Source organism: Notothenia rossii (genome assembly GCF_949606895.1).
Source record: "Notothenia rossii genome assembly, chromosome: 3".
In the NCBI taxonomy this organism is placed as follows: Eukaryota; Metazoa; Chordata; class Actinopteri; order Perciformes; family Nototheniidae; genus Notothenia; species Notothenia rossii.
The window spans coordinates 74,785,856-74,808,609 of record NC_136901.1 but is presented as its reverse complement, the minus strand read 5'-3'; the positions used below and the strand labels follow the sequence as shown (position 1 = coordinate 74,808,609).

Below are 22,754 nucleotides of genomic sequence, written 5' to 3'. Positions count from 1 at the left end.
TGCGACATGCAGCAAAGAAGAAGAAGAAGAAGAAGAAGAAGAAGAAGAAGAAGAGAAGCAAGCAAGCAAGCATTGCAAGCAAGCCACACCTTATCGAACCAACTAGCTCTATGTCCGTGTCCGTCCGGACAACAACAACACACATTCCCCGAAACACAGAGGAAATAACTTTCAGTGAGTAGAAAGAAAAAGTCTACCTGTCACTTTTTCACATGTTGTGTTTTCTGCTGTTCAGTTTTCTGCTGTGTTAGTTTGCATACACGTTGTGATCGTGTTCAAATGTAACATGCTAGTTAAAGCGTATCCTCTCTCTGCAGGACATGTTATTGCTGTACCTGACACTTTCCTGCTGCGTCACGTTTGGAAGTGAGTATGAATCCTATTACTTTGCAGAAGAAATGCTACAGATACAACCCATCTGACTTTTAAATGATGTTGTGCAATCCTTGCTTAGTGGCCCCTAATGACACATATAGATATAGACATTAACAGTGATGTTAGTAGTGATTAGAGAATCCGTCCTTCATGTTTTAAAGTAACAGAAACAGGTCATAGTTATTTAAAACTCAATGGTGAAGTTATAAATATTGCTATAAAACGTAGTACAAGGGTAGTCCTACTTAGTGTAAAAATCTGAGAACTATAACATAACAATTTAAGGAGCTGAAGGTGCTGAAATATTCACCCCTGCAACTTGTAAAAACATATCACTGTGTTTGAAGGAACTGCAGCGTGAAATATATTCGCACTTTTTATGTGGCTGCTGATTTATTGTTCGCAGTAAGATCAAAATATAAACGGAACCCTTCTCCTCCTTCCATTTTGTAACTTCTGCTTGGTGCAAATAGGTTTTATTTATATGCAATCTTACACAATAGACTCAGCTGTTTCCACCCTAAAGTGTAGCAACTTGTTAAAGAACATACCAAGTAGCATTGATTTAATTGAATCAAAAAAGTTTAATACATGTAATTATAGAAACACACATTTATAGTTTCTGACCTTTTTATTATGTTTTAATATGTTTTTGAGCTGTGAGTTTGTAGTCTGCCCATCCTCCGACTCATTCTCATGGAACAAAATAACTTGGATACACCTGGGGGGGTATATTAAGAAGCAGGATTTTCGCTTAGCCGGCTAACTTCAGGGAAAACCCGGTGTTTCCGGTCCTACAAAGCTGGTTCTCTTTTTAGCAGGCTAGATCTCCATGGTAACTTATGCTGTGCGGCTAACCTATCCTATTGTGTTATTTTACATTTGTTCCCTGTACAGCACTTTGGTCAACTGAGGTTGTTTTAAATGTGCTATATAAATAATAATAATCAAGATTGAATTGAGATTGAAAGTTACAACCAGCCCTTTGAGTGCAACCATAATGCTGACGTGGCCCGCAATGAAATTGAGTTTGACACCCCTGCTGTATACCATCAGAAATTGCTTGTTCTATTAAATATGTGCAATAATTCTAACATGTTTTTTGTTTGTACGTGCTTTTTCAGATTGTAATGACAGGGTAACAAAGAATTACAGGGGATCATACTCCTTTGATATTCCTAGACAGGCCGAATACCTGGAGTTCATTCCCCTTCAAAGTGGAGACCTGCCACAGGTCCTGTGGAATCGTTCCAACCCTGCCAAAAATACGGGAGGAAGAGGGCGGCTGAAGCATGGTACCTGGGAAATGAAAAACCTTAATCAGGATGACACGGGCCGCTACCACACCAGAGGAAAAGCCAACGCTTTGCTGGGTTGGGTGTCGCTCGAAGTAACAGGTGATGGAAGCTTAATGTGAATATTCAGACAGCTGCATATCTGATTAAATGTTATAACATTGTATACTCTTTTCATATACAGCAACCAAGGAAATCTATTCAATGAAGGAGCAAGAGTCGCTACTCATGTATTATCCTTTTTCTGATACCCCGTGGACTGTCACTTTTAAAGCTGAGGAGGAGGAGTACGAGGAAACATTGTTGAAAGCAGGCAGACTGCACAGAGGGTATCAATCGGACTCAGGTCTTTGGACTCTACCAGATAGGATTCAGTTTGAGGGCCTTGGCATAGAGATTAATCCTTTGGAAGTCTCTGACACCGGCACTTTTAGGTTCAGAGACCAGGGTGGCCACCTGGCTAAGATTGTGGAGCTGGCGGTATACAGGGGTGAGCAACAGCACATTCATTTGGAAAAATGTAAAAAGAAACTGTTCACGATGATTTGATTTAACATATTCCCCCTCCCCCTTTTTATCCTCCTACTGATCCAGACCATACTTCTGATCCAGACAGTACTTTTGTTTTTGTTGGTATTGCTGTTGGAATATTCTTGGCGCTCTTAGTCTGCTGTTGCTGTGTGAGAAAGTGCTGCTGTCAAAAGAGCTCCTCTAAAGTGGTGGAGACGGCTCCTCCCACTGCAACTGTACCTGCATCGTATTACCCTGTAAGTGCCTCATCGAACAGGAATTCAACTGTTTTAAAAATGTGTTGATTTTTTACTTAAAAATCTTTTTTTTTAATTGCAGGCTGTGAATCAACCTGCAGGCACAAGACACACTGCTAAACCTGCTACCAATTACTCCTATCAGCCTTATTCCCAGGCTCCCAGAGGATCTACAGCTGAGCCGTCGGTAGGTGTTTTACAATGGTTTTCTAAATGTGAGGTGCGCCCCGCACTTCAGTACCAAATTCGCTCCCTATGATTTGAAGTTGGAGATTTTGTTTCCCATCACCTACATTTTTATCAAACTAGAAAGGGAGCTTTTGATCGCGACGATGAATTGAAAATATTTGAAATCAAAGTAAAATGTCTTTCATAGGTGTTATGACAGCAGTCCTATAAGACCCATAAGAAATATGTTCTCCTTTTTCTGAAACCTGTGTATTGGTTTTCCTTTCAGGTGAATGTCCACGTGAACCCCCTTCAGCCTGAGGTACACACACAAACATGAATATTGTTTAACAAACACCTAGAGAGCCCTCATTCTCACATAAATGCGTGTCTCTTCAAAGGCAGAACTTTCTAACACTGTTTCATTAACACATACTTTTTAATTTCCCCCACCTCGGCTCTCAGGGTGCTCCTCTAGGAAGGCAAGAAGTCGATGGAGCCTCCGCACCCGGCTCTAATTTCCTGTCCTCAGATCCTGGGCCCAGGTTTGAGATGAAACTGACTTCCCCTCTCCCCCTCAGTGCAGAATCGAATTTCCCGCATGTTTATACCTCTGCTAAACTCAACTTTTTGTAAGAAGCCAAATGAAAATGTCCAGAGATGCTGAGTTTTCATTCAGCATTGTGCTTTGTTTCTATCCTAATTAGTTATTTATTAGGTCTGCATAATAGGTGTACGAGATAAGGGACGTGTACACATACACACTTTGTTGACACATCACCTAATTGTAGGATAAAAACCAACAAAAACCTGCTGTAAACAAAGGGTTTTGAGACCAGTTCAAAAGATAGATCCCAATTTGGAAATGTTTGCGTTGCATTAACATAAAAAACACAAGGCAATGAAATTAAGACACAGAAATAAACAATCCAATATATTTCGGTAATAAAAAAAATATTTAGCATTTAAAAAAAAAAAAAAAAAAAAAAAAAAAAACCTATATATATATATATATATATATATATATATATATATATATATATATATATATATATATATATATATGTGGAAATACAAATTTCCAGTAACAAAAAAAGTAACTCTTGATAACTCTTTGCTACCCAACAGTAGAGGGTACATTTTAATTTTAAGGTATAAATCAATTAAAATCGGTTCCTACAAATGATCACGGTATTTTGTTTACAGGTAAGAAGAACATAGGTCTCTTACTGTAGCTCCACACTGTATCGTTAACGCAGAGGGAACTGCCATTACACACAGCATATCTGTGTTATTATATTCAATATAAATGCCTCTGCCATTAACTCAGGGTGTTTTAAAAATGCATCATGTACACTTTACCTTTGCCATTCCGCCTAATATATTGCAGGGCATAGAGAGATGACAGTATTATGAGGACTGGAAGTGAATCTGTGTAGCAGATTTGAGAAAGTAGAGGATTTAAAACAGACTTAAACACTCAGGGATCATAATATGAACCACTACTTTTAAATAAAATACATCAAATATAAATATAAATATTTTTATATCGTTGTCTCATATCTCCATTGGGCAAATTCTGCCTCATGTATCAGCGTGCATGTGAGGCTTTATCATTACGTGTTTAGAAATGATGTGATCTTTTTTATTGGTGTTTTTCTTTGTCAAAATGTACCCTAAAAATATTTTGTTGCCTATTTGTAGATGTTGTGTAAGGTGGAACTTTTTGACCATGTTCTTCTTGTGGCTTTGAGAAACTACCTGCTCATTAAGCCATCTAATCATAGTCAAATTAAAACAAACACATTTCTGCGTGACATGTAAAAAGGTTTTACTCTTATTTTGACTGAAGTTTTTTATTATAGTATTTCTCTTGCTTTTTGATGTTAAAAAATGAATTGCCTTACTGGACTATATTGCATCCCAGAGAAAAGCTGCACTTACCTGTATGTACCATGGTATTAATGTTGTGTCAAATTATCCGAAACTAAATTGATGCATTAGTGTAGTGTCAAGTAGTTTAAGCATGCATGTGTGTATAACAATAGAAACACAAGTACAAGTTTTCAAACAATCATAGAGTAATAACCAACATATAATTCTTTAATGTGACGGTGCAAAAGCTCACAGATGCAAGTCTTTATGGTTTGGAATGATTGTGTCTCTATTATTGCCTTCATGTTGCTTGGTGAGGACACTGAAACCCTGTTTTTGCAATAAACCTATATTTTCTGATCACTTAAGAATTTTTTTTTTTTTTTTTCAAAAAGATGAATTAGTTTTTGCTAATGGTTTGATCTAATACCTTCTTATTTTGAATTATAAAGCGCACTGTTGAAAATACATCATGTCACATGTCTCTTCTTTTTTGCATGCACGTTACAAGGGGCTTCCCACTTTTGATTACATCTGATGAATTCTAGATGTAGCAGAGCAGGCTGTGAAAACCATTAAACGGGGTATCCAGCATTTTAATGTAACATTTCATACAAACTGGAGGACAATGTTCTGATTTTCTATTTGACTAATTTGGTTATTAAACTGATAAAACAAGGTAAAGTACATCACCTCTGTACATGCATAGACATTTCTTATTGTATAGACCCAAAGTTAAATCGATTACCAGAGAAAATTACTATTAGATCTATCAATAATAAAAATGATTATCTTAATAATGTGCCTTTACACAAGTGATTGACCTGGCATTATTCATCAGGAAAATGGTGGCCTTCCCCCAACTCCAGCTTAAACATCTACTTTACCGGCTGCTGGGTTCTGTCCACTGGTTTAGCAAAAGATTAAGAAAATGTGTATCAATCAAATATTATCCAATATAGTTTTGCCTATTAACATAGGAATGAGTTGAACAAATAATAAATAGTTTAAGGCCTGTGCTGGGTGATCCTCCTTACATCTTATAATTTAAAAAGCAAATACATATAAATACAGTATATTCAAACAAATCAAAATTGATAAATAAAGCTTGTTTATTGGAAAACGTTTTTTAAAGCTAGAGAAGATCCCCGACAGAGGTCTGAGCTAAAAGTCCTCTAATCCTCTATATAATTAATATTGCATAATAACTGACCCCTGGTGCCCTAACATTGTTCCCAACACGCTCCCTGGGAAAAAAAAGTTGAGCATCCATCGTGTCCTTGCTTTACAAGCATGATTGATATTTTTAAAAGTACATTTATTCAAGTACGGTACTTGTACTTTACCTGAGTATTCTCAATCTCAGTTTTTGAGCTTCATACTTCTACACCACTACATTTGAGATGCCGATATTGTACTTTTTACTCCACTACATTTATTTGACAGCTTTTAGTTACTAGTTACTTAGATTTAGACTATTAGCTAATACAAAATATAAATCAATTATTAAATCAACTTTAACATGTAATTATCCAGCAGCAGTATATCAAGTTATTCACATTAGCTCCACCTTTACAAGCTGTGATAAAAGCACATAAATAATCATCATAATAACTCAGTAACTCAATATTATAAAATGTTAAATGTGCCATGCAATAAGGAGTACTTTTTACAAGTACGACTTTAAATGCAGGACTTTTAATTGTAACAACTTACTTTTTAGTAAAATGTAGAATTAGAATCTGAGTAGCCTACTTATTCCACCACTGCCACTGAGCCTGGTGGCTTTTTGTGACTCAGCCATTTTGGCACTTTAGGAATCTTGTAACGAGAATGGATGTCAGTAATTTCCTATGGTCCTTGAACGCATTATGTGTGCATCCGCAGAAACGCCCTGTGGGTATGCTGAGCCCCCTCCCCCGTCCTGAAAACCTACTAAAAACGAGCTCGGGGTTTGTGGTCTGTCTCACCGCGAATATATTGAGGTGTTTGCACCCAGTTTAATGTTGAATAATAAGGACTGGCTCCGACCTACACTGAACACGGCTGAGGTGTTTCTCACTGAAGACGATGATAGCGTTGTTGTTGCTGGGTGCCTTTCTTTGTATGGGTGAGTAGCCTAAGTGTAAACATATCCTAAAGCTGCTTAAGACAAAATCTGTGTACTTTAAGTTTTGTACCCAACAGTTAGTAATAATTAGCCTGGAGGCCAATATCATGTGATTGGTGGAACGTAAACTAACTAATCACACGTTACTCAGTGTATACAATTATGTGTGTCGTTATTTCCAATGAATGCTACTTTACACTGGTAAATAGTTACTTAAAATGACACAATACAGATATTCTAAACTGCATTAGATTAAATGCAATAACATAATCGTTTTCTTGCTAACTTTTATAATGTTTTGTGTCCCATTACATGTTTCCTGCACAAGATATTCATTTGTGCACTTGAGTTATAACATCGACTACATCCATAATTAAACAATAACTAGTTAATAAAGTTGGCAAAATCTTTAAATCAAGCTAAATATTGAATAGGAGGAGCTACTTTTATAATGTATTTTTGTTTTAATATTGCTACCATTACAAAAAAGTTACCTTTATGGTCAGCATCCAGGGCTTCTGCCAAAACAATGCTGTCACATTAATTCACAATCATTTATCAGATTTAGAAAAATGTTATTACTTGTAATGCATTTTGTTTGGACCATAGGCTCAATTATACAAACTAACTTGGTTAATAACTTAGCTAAAGTTATGCATGAGGTGTGGCTAAGTAACAGATAGCTTTCTAACCTTAGCTTACGTGAAGGTTAACTAACTGGCTGCCTCTTCTGTCATCACTCTTGGCAAATAGAAAAACAATTCAAAATATAAGACTTTGGCTGCATTTAACAAATCAGAAAAGCAAAGTGATGAATATATGTAAATTGTTAACCATGGTTGATATTTAGTAAAAATGCTGCATACCAATTATGATAAGCATCCATGCTTGTATGTGTCTGGGTTCATTCGTAACCTTTCTGTTGTATTTTCCCTCTCTAGGCCTGGCAGAGCAGCGTTATGACGTAGAGTATGGAGACTCTCTGAACTTATGGGCTCCCAGAAAGCCCAAGTCCTTTGAGTTCACTCGCAAGTTCAGCTCAAATGTGACCATCTTGTGGAAATGGGGTGAACCGTTGACCTCGTTGGACGAAAGGCGGAAATACACGGGTATCTTCTTTGAGATGTATAATTTAACTCAGAAAGACATGGGCATCTATAAGTTCAGAGGCAAAGAACAGAAAGAACTGTCGACCTACACAATTGAGGTAAAAGGTAAATATCCTTTTTAGTTTTCAATTTTCATCAAATACATTTTCCTATCCTAGTACTTCTTTTTGTCAGGATAGTGTTGGTGTCACACTTGTTTCTTTAAAGTTTGTACACTTAACATGGTACGACCTGAATATCAGGAAGCAAAAAATTTGACTTTTCATAATTAAAAAGCCCCTTGTATTTAGCTTCCTGAGATTTCTTTAGCATGTACAATAGTTTATTTTAAGAAGCTGTAGAGAAACATGATTTGTTTCCATACAAAAGAACAATCAGTTTATCTTTTTGATAGGGTTTTAACCTTCTAAACTCTCTGCAATAAAACGATAGATTATTCCTTCAATTCTTTAAAAGCCAGCATGCTATATGAAAGACTAAACTGTAAACTTATACTGAAAACCAATTCTCTACGGTAGAATTGTTTGATCTGAAAAGATTTTAAGATATTGCTTTTTTATATGCTCTCTTTGTGTTCACTGTCTTCCAGCAAAAATAAAGTCCTTTCATAAGAGTCCTGGAAAACACCTCCGATTCGCTGCTAAACTGGAACCAAACTTCTGCAACGTTTACTTCTTTCCAGAAGGCACACTCAGGACTAGGATGTCGGAGGTTAGGATTGTCCGTCGTGGCAAGCTGCAGAGGCATTTGGATGATCATGGGCTTGTAGGGTTTTATCTGAATGAGCCATGTGAGATTTACATTGAGGCCATACAGAACACATACAGGGGACGCTATGAGTTCAGGGATGAGAATAATGACCCAGCCTTAGAGGTGTATCTGCATGTAGCTGACCGTAAGTAACCTTCGTGTTTTTCCATTAAGTGTCAGATGACTGTTATTGGTGTACAATATAGTCCTAAACAGCCTTATACATAGCTTAATGTGTTGGTGCCAATGCTCTTTAATATCATGTTTTATAGCTGAATTGAAGTACCTCAGAATGACCTTCTTAAACTTCAAATATTTTTAGTTTTATCCTTAGCCAAGCTTTTAGTTGTAATCTATTGTATTTAAAAGAATGACTCCCTTGTACATCCCTCAAACAGGGATTCCTTCAGTTAAGGGACCAATAGACAAACTCAATATGTGCAATATTAATGCACTCAAGAAGGAAGAAGTGCTTGTAGCCATAATATTCAAATCTAAATGAGTTAAAAAAAAACGTTCAACATTTTGGATACTATTCATCTGCTAACATGCCGGAGAGATGGATACTCTCATAATGGTACAATACATGTGCTCGCTTAGCACAAACACTGAAAACAACCATTTTCTCACCTGTCAGCAAGTTTGAGAGACAAAACTTAAAAAGTAGATGAATAACCAAACCATGCAGAGGAGTGTTTTGTTCTCAGAAGAGTCTTGTGCTTACTGTCTTCCAGCAACCATTAGGACCTCTGAACTGAAGGTTGGTGCACAACTCAGCTTCAATTTTGATCTGGAACCAAACGACTGCAATATTCACTTCTTCGGAGAGCCATCGTTTGATATAGTTCGTCATGGCAAGCTGAAAAGGCATTTGTATGAAAATGATTGCGTAGGATTTGAACTTATAAAGCCATGTGGGATTTTAAAGGAAGACCTCCAGATGTCTTGCCAGGGACGCTATGAGATCAGGGATCAGGATGGCGACACAGCCTTAGTGATGATACTAGAAATGGAGGGTAAGTAACCTGCCCATCTTCTTTAAGTGTCGAATGACTGCGTTTGAATTTCAACACTAAAAACTGTCTTCTATTATCGTCCTCCTGTCGACACCTTTCTTCTTATGTCTAAGAAAGATTTACAATGACACGAATCAGAAAAAAGCAGGATATCCTCGCATTGTAACCAAAGCAGCATATTTACAATAGTATACACACACATTCTTGCAAATGACATAATCAATCAGTCAGCACCATCTTTACATTTCTCTGCCCATTGACTCTCTGTTTCAGCACCGCCTGCTGAGCATTCGGCTATTGTTATTAGTATGGGTGTTTTCTTCTCCTCACTTTTCGTGTGTGTCTTGATGCGCTGCTGCTGTAAAGGCAGCTCCTCCGAAAACAAGACATCTGAGCCTGAAGCTGCTGGGCCTGATGTGCCATACGAAGAGGTGAGGCTACCTGTGTGAACACTATGGTATGCCGTTGTTAGTATTGTTGTTAATAAACTAATTCCCCGTTGTGTCAATCTATACAGTACGACCTTGAGCCTGTTCGACTGCAGCCAGATCAAGTCAGCGAGCCCTCTGGGACCCCTTACCGCGCTCAGCCTCCTCTTACGTCCACCGACCCGCTGGTTAGTGTCTGTTGCATTTCAAACAGAGAACTTATCTACATAATCTGCACTACTTTATTCTACTCTATTTCTAATCTGTTTCTTTTTGCACTGTTTGTATTTTATTTGTGTTTTATTGTTTTATGTCTTGTACATTATATTGCATTGTTGGAGGAGCCTAAGATTGTCATTGCCATATTTACACTGTAGCTACTGGGCAGATGACAATAAGGCCTTTGGAGCTTGAATCTCTCTTGTTTTCTCAAACACTTGAGCTCCGTTATGCTTTTCCCTCTCCACTACTTACACGTTATGTTTTGCTTCACAGATACACAATCATCCTTATGTGGAGATGCCACCAACATATTCTGAGGTATGAAATAATTCATATAAAGCGGAATTGTATTTTTCAAAATCTATTTATAACTTCTTTTGGTCACATTAGTTAAAATAACTTATCTTATTTGCAAAATCTCACAATATCCTGACAGTAAAACAAGAGTCGGTAGTCTTTTCTATGACTCTCCCCAGTGATCTTAATGGCTCTTGCAATATTTTTATATAAAATACATATATTTGTCTGAGTGAAAACACCCCGTCAAAGCCGTATTGAATATTTCTATTCAAAAGTTTTCATATCATATTAAAGTGTACTGGTGTTGGGAACAGTCTAGCCAATCCTAAGCAGGGGTACGATTTCTCCTCATTTCCCATCCATGTTGGCGGAGTTTAGAATATCTCGTATACTATTATTCCACTGTTCATTTCAGTAACCCTAGTCTCATATAGCTGCCCTGCCAGCATCTAACTCCTGAATGCGTATATTTCGTTTTTTTCATATGCCGATAGCATATTCTGAAACTAATGGATTCATGCTAGTTCATCATTTTATTTCAAATATTCTCCATGTAGCCTCTTTTTAAACAGCAGTATGTAATGTTTGTACTTTAGTCTTTCATTGATCTGTTTTGCCTCAATATGATCTTGCTTGTGATACTTCTTTGACATATTTGTCTCGCAGATTTTTGCTGCATCAGGGCAAACAGACACTCCAACTTTCCCCGTCCACTCTGACCCTGAGCCGCGGTTCGAGGTGAAGGGGATGACCTTTCCCTCCGCTCCCCCACTCAGTTCAGACTCAACTATCTCTGATGTTTATTGCTCGAGCAAACTCAACTTCCTCTGAGAGCCTTGATTTTGAAAGATACATTCAAATGTGTAACCTCATTCATATTATGGCAAAAGTTTTGGTAAATATTCATATTCATCAGAGGCTTCCTGGATTCTCAGCTGGAAACTGGTCCCAGCCAAGAAATAGTCCTGTCCATAAACCACCATAAAACTTGGTTCTGTTGTTTATATGCTTTTTTAGCTGATTAAACAAGATAAGATGTTAGTTAGTGAGCTTTTAGAGGTGCCGGTAGGTAAAGTTAGCCAAGCTATCGGTTGGCCTTTGCTGGGACCTAATTTTAGTACCTAGTAGTTAAGTGTACAAGTACATTTAAACTAAAGTTTGACAAGGTGCTGAGCACTAAGTACCCGGATGAAGGTACACTCGTTATGGTCAAAAAGTTGTGGAAGTTGGAGAATTCTCACACTCAGCAATCACCATCTTGGCTACGTAATGGCAGGTGGCAAGACCAGTCACAATGTGGTTGCTGTGGTGAACACAGAACTATAAAAATTAGGGTGATACATGATCTTTTCAAACGTTTAACATAACTTGCAAACATACCACTATATTGTTGTTAAAAGGAAGCAGTCCATAATGGTTTGGTACTGCGAACAATAGTGAAGAGCAGCAGTGTGTATTTTCAACACAGTCTCACGGCATTTCGTGTTATAGTCACAAAATTAATCTATTGGTTCGTGTTCACCATCACAAATTCGCAATTTTTTTCGTTCCACACAGCACGATTTTAAAAGCAATGTAAATAATAACAAATTAGAAGGAATAACAGATTTAAAAATACAGATTTCAGTATTCTGACACAGAACGATTTTAGAAGTAATGTATTTCTATATGTTATGTCTAGTATGTTTCGTGCCTGCACCAAATAATAACAAATTAGAAGGAAATAAAGATGACAAAAAATACAGATTTCAGTATTCTGAGGCTCTTTGCCCATTTCTTTTCCTCGCGGACGGCAAAAAAAACTCAGACATTATACAATTTAAAATAAAAGGGATAGGGTTAGGCTTAGGGTAAGATATTGAGTAAGAAAATGTTTTTATGAACGACACAGCTTCTGGTCTTTCAAGACCCGACAGGACAAAAAGACGTGGTGCAGGCACGAAGCATAGACTACCAATAGAAATACATTGCTTTTAAAATTGTTCTGTGTGACACGAAAGAAATGCGAAAATTGTGTTTGTGAACACAAATCAATAGATTAAATTAATTTCGTGACCAAAACACGAAATGCCGTGAGACTGGGTTGGCATTTTAGACAACGCAACCAAGCTAGGCTAGGCTAGCTAGGCTAACCTGCTGCTGGCTGTTATTTTAGTTTTACAGACCAGAACATAATTATGACTTTGTGCCTGAGGATCACACATTCCATACCAAAAGCTAAATTGAACTTTTACAATGATAAATCTCTCTTTCCTATCTCACTTCATGAGTGACACTCAAATAGCTAATTTGTTTCTCCTATTTCTGAATAAATAGCTTTAAAGTGCTTGCAGTTATGTCAGGGATGAACCATTTACTGCAGCTTAACTGAATATTTGTAGGTAGAAAGCATTCCTAAAGTAGCCTTAATTGATGCAAAGCTCTCTGTATTTACTCCAATGTGAATTCTCAGGTTCATATTTGCATTGTGTGTCTCTCTTAGGACATGTTTACATGTTTTAATGTTCAAAAGTGCTTTATATTTTCTCATACTGCCTTTTTTCATCCTCTGTCTGAAACCAGAGCCCAGTCTTCTCTGATTGGTTAGCCATTTACATGCACACAAACCTATAAAACACACTCCAGGAAAGGCATAATAGGGCCTCTTTAAAAGTTGAAAAGTCCTCATGTTACTTATTTGGCCATTTGCTTGGCACTCTGCATGTAATTCAGCTTCAGTGCATTTAAAACGTTTATTTATACAGTGAAGCGTATATGTGAATTAAATTAACTTCTGAAGGAGCTGTAGCCTATATGTTTATGTATATTGATATGTACTAACCACTGTATTTCATTGTCTTAGGTAAGTCTCAAACACATACACAGATTTAAATGTGCTAATGTATATTATGTGTCTTGTAAAGTGATTGTTTGATAGTAAAATCACAAGCACCAGTTGCCTTGTACATCATTTCAATGGCATAAAAACACCTCTGCACTGCACTTATGTCAACATTGTACCATAAGTGCATTACTCAATACACATTTGTATGAGGTGCAATAAATGTTATTACACACGATTTCATTTTTTCTTTCTGGGAAAATAACTGGTAGGGAGGGAAATGTCGGAAGATATCAGCGACAAGGACCTGAGATATGTTATTATCTGACAAATTAGTTAAACTGTCTAATCTGTGCATGGTTAGGGTTCACTTTCCTGTATTGATTGTCCTTTGTGGTTAATAATCTGAAATGAGGCATGATATCACCAAGCCTTACAATAAAAATATATTGAGAATGTATTGTAGTTTTGTTACGCCACTACAAGCACCACCAATCCAACATGTCAGCGCAAAGCCAAAGGTTTATCCATGCATTTTAATTCCCTTCGAACAATACCAACCAGTCCAAAAAGGATGATCGCCTGAAAAGCACTGTAACAAATAGTGTAGCATATGAAAATACAGTATGACTATGTTCAACTATTTCTTTTTTAAGTATAGGTGTTGAAATGTCATCAAAGGGTGCATACAACAATATTTGTTTCCACTTTGTACATCTGTAAGCCACATGGTGGTGGTGAAAACTACTCTGAGATTCAGTGTTATCTTTTAAGTTGTTTTGGCTAACTAGATAGCAGATTGTTGCTTATGGTTTTATAACTTCACACTGTACATTTTACATTTCTATTTATTTGACATATTACTGCACACTAAATGTAAATAATATTCCACTTTTATATTGTGTTAGCTGTAATGTAGCCCTTCAATGGGGTTTTATTTATCAGATACTTTTCATATTTTTTCTTAACGCTGAACTTCTATATTTTCACTCTTTTGGTTCTGTTTTATCTTCTATTTTGAGATGTTTACTTTGTATAACTGTTAGTTTTTGACTCTTTTTTTTCCCTATTTGGGATTATTAAGTATTAATTAAAAAAATAACAATCATAACAGCAGTTAGCTCCGTTTTGGTCTACGCCTCCTCCTGAGAGAAATATCTAGTTTTTTAGAAGCTAATTGCTCAACATTGTTCACCAGCTCGCTAATGCTGGTTGTTTGCACTTTAATTTGAAGAACTATTTCACTGAAAACTTTTGTGCTGCTGCTGCCGCCGAGGAAAAGTGATTGAGAGTGAACTAAGTTATAAAAATGAAAGAGCTGAAAGACACTTTAGAGCTAACTGAGCCTAATTAAAGAGTCAAGATTAAGTGACACATTTCACATCCCATATAGTCATTTAATTCATTGTAATTATAACATTTTTGGTCAAACATAGCAGCTTTAAAGCCAAAGGCTCCATTTGCACAACCGGCTGATCTTCTGTCTGATCTTCTAATATTAGATGTTTTATTTTTACAATAACATCTTCAAATAATTATTTTGTAAATGCATTTATGTCTAGAATCAGATGACCTTTCCTATCTTATTTTTTCTGTGATGATGCAGTGAGGTGGTGACACAGGGAGTTAGTTTCAATGTGGATTCATATCTTTCCACTCTGCACTGTAACACAACAAAGCGTAGGGGGAAGTGAGTCTTACTGTTGCAGGCTGAGCTAGCAGGAATGATAATTCTGGCACCGAGGTCAGGTTGTTCCACTCGGCTGGAGTGGCAGTGGGGGTTGAAGGCCGTTAGTGTGGATCTGGAGGAAAAGCTTCCAGTTGACTGAGCAGCGAGAACCAACCAGGCACAGGCGACTAAAGAGGCCATGGACAGCTAGGTTGGCTTGGTTTGAAGATACAAATGTATAATTTCCAGTACATGGTTCAGTTGAACTCTAATCACTTTTAGTGCCAGGTCCTTTTTCGAATGGTAGCCCTTCAGTGGAGGCTGGATTCCTATCTGATCCCCATAGGGACATAAAACCCCCCCCCTGACAACGGGACGCTTACTGAAGTCTTTCACTGGCAGCCAAACAGGGGAACGTCTTCACCACAGCTTCCAAATCACGTGAAGAGACTCCAAATTATGCAGCATTGTATAACCACGCTGGACGAGTAGGACACACCTTTTTTTATTGGATTTTAGTGCTCTTTTTATTTTTATATAAATGCTCTAGGGAAAATTCTGTATTTTTTTATTTTAAAGTCTCATTTCTTTTTCACATGTAATGTGACCTATTAATTCCCAATCTATACCATAACATATTACTACACTGGACAAATGCACTTCTTTTAAGAATATTGGTATTAAAAGCATTTTTATTTTAATGAAGTCTTGTTTTTAGCTTCCTTGTCATGTGACAAACTGACTTCAAATCAATAAAGAATTGAATGACTACATTGGAAAAGTAGGGTACACCTTTTAGTATTGATTTTAGTGATTTATCTATTTTATACAAACATTCTAATGGAAATTCAGCAGTTGCCTTTTTGAACAGTCATGTGACACAGTGACTCCAAATCAATGCAGAATTGTATTACTGCAGTGGACAAATAGGAACAAATTATTTTTGACTGGATTTGGAGTCACAGGGCAACCTGACATAAAAGGCATTGCAAAGGTTGAAACTTTCCAATGGAAAACTGCTGAATTTTCATCAAAAGATCTTTATATAAAATAGAGGGTAGATTCAAATCAGCTGTGAGCTAACCATCCTCTGAGTGCCTAGAATCTGTGAAACTCAGTTAGAATATCTGTTGAATATCAAACCCAAAAACATAATCGGGGTCCGTTTGTTGGTCAGCCGTTTTGGGCAGGACTGAATTATCCCGCCAAATATTGGATGGATTGCTATGACATTTTGTAAGATGAAGAATGAATGGTGCCACAGAAATGAATAAAGAATGACTTTAAAGACATTTGGAAATGTCCAATACTTTAGCATTACCTTGTAAACATCAGCATGTTAACATTGTCACTGTGGCTATTGGTATACTGATGACTGTCTTATTTAATTGAGAATTATGTAAAATGTTGCCTTCATTGTTATTCGTAGATCTACAAAATGTTCTTGCTATTGTAGCCCTTTTACTACTTTTGTGTCTCAATGATTACAGTTCTTTATTATAGTACGAATAATCTGTGGTGTCATTATTTTGGCTTTCAACAAAGAGTGAATTTCTCGTTTAAAAATCCCACAGATTACTTTATTTCCCATAAAAGTTTAACAAACAAATAGAAAACATCAATGACATTGTTTTCTTAAAAGACATTTCCACCACTTTTGTCCATCTCTATTCCCCTTTCTTCTTCTCAACACCCTTCACCCGGCCCTCGAGGGTGCTCAGCCTCTGCTCCACTGTACAAGTCTTTTCAGAGCAGGAAGTGAGCAGAGTCAACAGGACACATCCCAGCACCAGGCCCCCCACTCGGACCGCTGTGGTGTCTGCGGTGGCGTTCTTCTCCGTCACGATTAGTCCGAAAAGCCAGAGCGCCAAGACGGTTTTCACCACCCAGAACACACGCTTCACCAAGCAAATGAGCAAACGGAGAACAATGGTCAGCACCCAGTAGCCAATGAGGGCCACCAGACCCCACTGGGCGATGGCCGCCACGCCCTCCGGAGTGAAGCGGGGCAAAGTAAGAGCAACTGTGGAGAGAGATGTTCATCAGGAATAAGGCTTGAGAATACTAGTCTGGAAGCAACAGTGGTAAACATTCACACTTAAAAAAAAAAGGAGTGGAATACAAATTGCCTGAGGGAGAGGCACGTCTGCATATTTTCACTAGGCACATTCCCTCCACTCTTATAGCAGACAATTTGCAGCAATATACATAAACAATGAAGAAAAAGTGAAGCTTGCTGCAAAGCCTGAAGTTGCTCAATTACACACACATAAACACGGGACATCCCGGTACCCACCGTCAAATCCTGTGACCCGGAGGATCTCTGCGACGTAAACAGCGATGACGTTCAGGCCGCTGGCAGCTCCTTCAGCGAGGAATCGGATCACCATTTGCAAAAACTGTGGTGGTGCAGAGAGGGTGGAGACATATGTTATTAAACAAGATAGCAATGAAGAAAAGCAGCATTCTAATAATCATGCAGAGAACAACCTACCTATATATTGTCATTGCTCAAATGCACAGGCAGACACAGTACATTCTGACTGATATTCACAGCATGTTTATACCAACTTGATGATTGAATTCATAGAGTACTCGTATGTGACTTTATATATGTGACTATGACTAAAAGTGTGGCTGAGCTGCACCTTAAGATAGAAGAAGTGTTGTATTGTTGACTTGGGCAAACAGCTGTGCATGCAAGTGACAGCTGGACAGTGACCCTCTCTATTCGTGTAGAGTCTCTGCTCACCACCCCCCAAATCAGAAACCATACACACACACACACTTCATCAGGCAAGGTCACAGTACACCTGTTGCGCTACACACTGGCTCATACAAGGGCACTGTCAAGCATCTGCCACTTCATATCAGTGTGTATTCAACCTGAAAATACATTAATCATTTACAGCTCAAATTAGGATCAAATTGCAAACCAATTAGAGGTTTGAGTGAGTTTTACAACACTAATGCAATATTGCAGTGTCTTTTAATAGGCTTGCAAACAGCCATTGTTGTACTTAATTGTTATATATTTGTTGCAATTTCATATACATGTTCAAAAGCTGATTATCGAGTGTAGAGCTTAAACATTTATCAAGTGTTTACAAGTGGATTAAAAACCAGCAGAAGCCGCAAATGATACAAAGGACTTATTCACTGTACAGTAGTGGATGACATATACCTTGATGAAATGTTGCTCTGTAACATTATTGGGCGCTGTCAGTGTGGCATGCAATCTTTATCTAACTTTTGCCTTATGGATTGAATTTAATAATCACTGTATCACATTATTTTTCCATTTCAAAATGGGGTTTTTGCCATGGAAAGAGTACCATATAAAACCAAATTCAGGATTCATTCATTAGAAAGCTATTTGTTATCAAGGGATCATGTACACACCCTTTATTTTGTATTCAGAGCTACCAGTCATGTTAAACAAGCCTTCTTATCAGCATGCTAGCAAACACACACAACAAATAGGACTATTTTGTGGCCATTTCATGCAAAACACTGTACACAAACACACATCAAGCCACAGCTCCACTATAGGCATGCTCCTACTCTTTGCACTAACTATAACGTGACATGAGCAAAACAGATACACAGGAGAGGACTCTGTTTTAAGAACCATGTCAGGGCACTAGCTGGAGACACCCAGGAGGTTTCTTACCATGGCCCCTGTATAGATGTGTTCCTGGCCAAGCAATGACTCAAGAAACAACACTGCACGCTGGGGAAAAGGGAGCCAGAGCCGAGTGGAAGCAGAAGAGTGTGTGTAGTGGGGTGAGGGGAATGCATGGGTATAAGATGTCAAACGAGGGCATAAAGATGAGGGGGATCAGGGGAGAGATTAACAAGTTGAGGGGCATGATGGAGAGAGGAATGTGTGAAGGGGGAGGAAAATGGATAGAGATGAAAGGAAAATTAGAGCAAACAGTGAAGTTAGACCAAAAACACCCAGGATATTAAAATGTAAGGAAAAAGAAGAGAGTGAAGCCACTTCCTGGTGAGAGAAACAGTAGTGATAGCAACCACCGTTGCACTTATTGTCTGTACCTCGGCAGCTGACCGGATCACGCCGCTCCCCACCACTGACTCCACGTACCGCTGGACCTCCAGGCAGCTTCCCGAGATCAGAGTGCCGAGGGTGACCGGCGGAGGGCTCCCCCCGCCCGGCTGGGCCTGTTCGGCTCCGGCCAGCGCCAGCACCAACACATAGGTGGTGGAGAGGAGGAACAATCGAGCCGAGGAACATCCACCGCGCCCAGAGCCAGACGCACCAAAAGTCATCGTGAGGGATTTGAGAGCAAAAGAAACAAAAAAGGTTCCAAAATGTGTGTGTCCAGGTTCAAAAGCTTTAGCCCAGAGCCGGTTAAGAAGCTCGTGTTCAATGACTGTAGTTCAAAGACTTAAAAATGGCTTCTTTTTGGGAGCATCGGCTACAGAGCGAGTTTTAAACCAACACGCTGCAGTTCACAATAGGCAGGAAATATGAGTCACCTTATAAAAAGCACAACAACGAATCATCCAATTGGTTAATTAGACCAAATGTGTTGTAAACAAATATATACACACCGTTAGGACTACCAAATGTTTCGAGAATTTAATTATAAACTTTGGCAGCGCTGCAAATACCCAATTTAGGACCGCTCAGCTCCGTCAAGGACACTCCAGAATTAACAGTGGCTATATTTGGTAAGAAACTGTCAAAGGCTTAAGAAACAGCACCGATCCAGATATCTGAACGGGAGTCCAAATACAGCTAAAAGTAATTTCAACAATAAATACTATAGTTCAGAAATGCCCCTCGAAAGTTTTTCTGTTGTAACTTTGCGCGTATGAGAAAACGCTAAAACGCGGTGACGTTAAGATGACCACGAGTCTCTAAAGCTTCTTATTTCAGCTCTGAGCTCCACGCGAGGCAGGTTTGGTGCTCCTTTGTCTCTGAGATTGCATCAAATGGTCTGCCCTGGTGGATTATGTGGCACAATCTATGAAAGAAACCTCCCTTTTTGTCGCTGTCCTTGCATGGCGCTCCCTTCCTTCGTTTCTAACGACAGATTCCTGTATGCAAACACGTCTGAATATTCCGGAGGAGGAGGGGTGGAGGAAAGTGAGATTTGCACACTGGGGTTTGTCGTTTAATACTCTAGGTCAAATGTTATTATTATTCTCTGGGTTTATTAACCATGTGAGATGCAGAAAATTGTGATTTGGAAACAGAATCCGGACAGTTAAGATGTCACTTTAATAACTAATAGAACAGCAATTACACAGCATCAAGAGAGATGTTCAAATAATAAAAAAAGAAACATAATAAGAAATGATGAATGACACACATACCAACATTGAAACAAACATCCACTACACTTTTACTAATCTTTTTCTTTGTATACTGGTTTGTGTAATTGGCTGTTCTCACTCACGCATACAGTCCACAAAAATGCAAACTCGCAGTGTCTTATTCCTCTACATTCTTTCCGCCCCAGTTTCTGGAACCGTTAAAGCAGTACAGTTGTGGATGGGAGAAGCTGAATTCAGTCATTATTAAGAACAAAAGAAATATTAAAGCGTTCATTTCAGAGCATCACGACCCTGCACCCTCTGACGCTGGAATCATCTGAAGAAGTCACACTGATGCTTTCCTGCACACACACAGCAGCGGGGGGGAGGCACGTGTTCAGAGGAGGCTGTGATGAGTCTCGCTCCTGGCACTCTGTGCACCACCACTTTTTCCTCTTCCTTCGAGTGTGCACTGGGAAATGCAGCTTTAGCCGATGTATATGCGGTGGAAGTCGTTCGCTCCGAAGGCGGCGTTGCACTTGGGGCACTTCCTCTGGCGTGTGTCGTAGCGCGTCTTTACGCACTCGAAGCAGAAGACGTGGAAGCACTTTGTCAGGACTGCATCCTTCACCCGGGAGTTGCAGCAAGGACACGTTAGGCGCGCCTGGGGGAGAGAGGCAGAGAGAGGGGGGAGGGAACCGTTTGAACAATAAACTGAGAAGCCATTTTAGTGCTGAGCTGAGAGGTTTTTGTGATAAGTGGACTCAAATATTTTCAACTGCCCTTAAGCAGGACAAACCACATGATATGAAGGCTGATGCGAGGGGAAGAGATTTCCTGTCTGTGCAGCATAAAAAAATGTTTCCAGTATGTCTTTTTTCGAGAGTTTTGATGACAATAATATCTTGAATTGCACTTTTTTTTTTTTTTTTTCCATAATCCTATCCTTTCATGCCTCTACTGATTCCAAGACCATGTACAGAACAGAGAGCACATATTGTAGACTTGCGGGTTGCCTCAGAGTATTTCCCCTTCATGATGACAACACCTTTACAGTTCGTGATCAAATCTGGAGAAATCTGGGATGATCCATTTGGATGTCTGTCTGTGCTACCAGATCTAAATGGACTACACTAGCTACTATTTGTACAAGTGAGTCATTTATAATATCTGATGTTAAGTGTTTGCACAGTGCATGTGTGTTTCTGTCGAAATAGTGTGATCACACTGACAGCTGGTCTCATTTGGTGGAAACTACAGTAATAAGGACAATTCATTCAGTTACTGCCTATTTAGAAAATGAAGAGAGCAACGAAAGTCCCATTTAGTTTTTCTTGCCGTTACATAAGACTGATACCACTCTAGTGTGTTAATGCACAACATTAGGTTACTGTCTGCAATTGGCACGCTTAGCTGATGTGGGTGTGCCTTAAACCCTGACCAACATCATGTTACAGTGACTGTGACTTCCAGAAGCAGACCTATGAACAGAGGGTTTAGGGTTAGCCTAACCCTAACCCTCCATCACAGAAACCTACCTTATAGTCACTGATTTCTTCATTAAGGATGTCGTCTCCGTTGCTGATTTTCTCTGCGGGTTTCTTGGCCTTCTCGATCTTTCCCCTTAGTTTGGAGATGTCCTCCTGAAACACATTACATTTATCATTAGAATGTAGTTTAAGATATGAAAGGGTGATCCTGTAATTCAACAGAATACTTTCTTCTTGCTGTGTTAACCGCACTGGGCCACATGTGTATCACGGTTATGGAAACAAAGAACGCTTTGAAACCTATTATCCCATCTGTTAAACACCACGTATAGACCACGTCTTGCCTTTATAATTCCACCTACTTTCTGAAACGTTCTGACTTGATTTTGTGCGTGTTTATTTGCGGATGTTACCTGTGCTCGTCTGGCGTTAAAGGACTCTTTCTCCCTGGAGATGCTGTTCTCTATGACCTCCTCTCTGACCAGTTTGAGCCTCTGCTGAACTTGCTCCAGCTGGTTCGCACCTCCTCCGACAGCACCGCAGACTCCTGAGCCTGGAGGATGGGAGAAGGTGTTATTCTGCCTCAAGGTCAATGTTTCTGTTCATAACTGTGCATATCTGAATGTGTTACCTTGCGTTTGTTCATGTCTAACGCTTGTGTTCGAAGGGCCAGCTCTCTCTCAGCAGTGCTGATGGTGCCCTGCAGGAGGCGCTCCTTTTCCTCAAGCTTCCTCACCACCTGCAGCTGGGCATCCACCTGACAAATGGGAACAAACCCAACACATGTGGATGATAAACAAAGGTTGTTTTTTTATTATTTAGATGGAAAACACAGATGTGACATGTTATGGGAAAAGACAGTAAACGAGTAACAGACAAAAAGCAGCATCAGGATGTCAATTGAATGCACATTAGACTTTTTATTCAAGCTTTCTTTCTTTATTCTCTGACACGCTGTTCTATTGAAAAGAAAATTGAGCATTCAAACTAAATATATCTAATCCCTACGGCATGCAAAGAAATGATGAAGTGACTCCAGGTTGTTGTTGACCTGTGTGTTTGTGTTGGTGTGT

At 38.8% G+C, this 22,754-nt stretch overlaps 4 protein-coding genes across 7 annotated transcripts in view; 2 read left to right on the top strand and 2 right to left on the bottom strand.

Moving 5' to 3' along the window:
- The first annotated feature begins 35 nt into the window (after positions 1 to 35).
- On the top strand, positions 36 to 3,607 carry LOC307032210 (uncharacterized protein). Its single transcript, XM_079670048.1, has 8 exons — positions 36 to 174; positions 318 to 366; positions 1,500 to 1,772; positions 1,855 to 2,160; positions 2,265 to 2,437; positions 2,520 to 2,624; positions 2,895 to 2,927; positions 3,071 to 3,607. The coding sequence occupies exons 2-8, from the start codon at positions 321 to 323 to the stop codon at positions 3,239 to 3,241; spliced, it is 1,107 nt and encodes a 368-aa protein (XP_079526174.1). The 5' UTR covers positions 36 to 174; positions 318 to 320; the 3' UTR covers positions 3,242 to 3,607.
- Positions 3,608 to 3,638: 31 nt separating this feature from the next.
- On the top strand, positions 3,639 to 13,693 carry LOC307034315 (uncharacterized protein). 3 transcript variants are annotated; one of them, XM_079673093.1, is made up of 9 exons: positions 3,639 to 4,177; positions 4,393 to 6,590; positions 7,532 to 7,804; positions 8,289 to 8,594; positions 9,184 to 9,465; positions 9,739 to 9,896; positions 9,983 to 10,081; positions 10,389 to 10,433; positions 11,082 to 13,693. In XM_079673093.1, exons 2-9 carry the CDS (start codon positions 6,551 to 6,553, stop codon positions 11,244 to 11,246), a joined length of 1,368 nt encoding a protein of 455 aa, XP_079529219.1. In that variant the 5' UTR covers positions 3,639 to 4,177; positions 4,393 to 6,550; the 3' UTR covers positions 11,247 to 13,693. The 3 variants fall into 3 exon arrangements, with proteins under 3 accessions (XP_079529219.1, XP_079529220.1, XP_079529218.1); XM_079673094.1 differs by having other exon boundaries at positions 3,639 to 6,590; positions 9,832 to 9,896; XM_079673092.1 differs by having other exon boundaries at positions 3,639 to 6,590.
- Positions 13,694 to 16,456: 2,763 nt separating this feature from the next.
- On the bottom strand, positions 16,457 to 20,009 carry LOC307034318 (uncharacterized protein). 2 transcript variants are annotated; one of them, XM_079673097.1, is made up of 4 exons: positions 18,965 to 20,009; positions 18,579 to 18,638; positions 17,202 to 17,304; positions 16,457 to 16,928 (listed from the first exon to the last, which is right to left on the bottom strand). In XM_079673097.1, exons 1-4 carry the CDS (start codon positions 19,196 to 19,198, stop codon positions 16,573 to 16,575), a joined length of 753 nt encoding a protein of 250 aa, XP_079529223.1. In that variant the 5' UTR covers positions 19,199 to 20,009; the 3' UTR covers positions 16,457 to 16,572. The 2 variants fall into 2 exon arrangements, with proteins under 2 accessions (XP_079529223.1, XP_079529224.1); XM_079673098.1 differs by lacking the exon at positions 18,579 to 18,638.
- Positions 20,010 to 20,133: 124 nt separating this feature from the next.
- rnf20 (ring finger protein 20, E3 ubiquitin protein ligase) overlaps positions 20,134 to 22,754 on the bottom strand; it is a 9,487-nt gene continuing 6,866 nt past the window's right edge. Inside the window, 5 exon segments of the mRNA XM_079671298.1 lie at positions 20,134 to 20,855; positions 21,730 to 21,834; positions 22,095 to 22,198; positions 22,201 to 22,234; positions 22,313 to 22,466. Coding sequence (XP_079527424.1) covers positions 20,679 to 20,855; positions 21,730 to 21,834; positions 22,095 to 22,198; positions 22,201 to 22,234; positions 22,313 to 22,466 — 574 coding nt within the window. The 3' untranslated portion in view covers positions 20,134 to 20,678.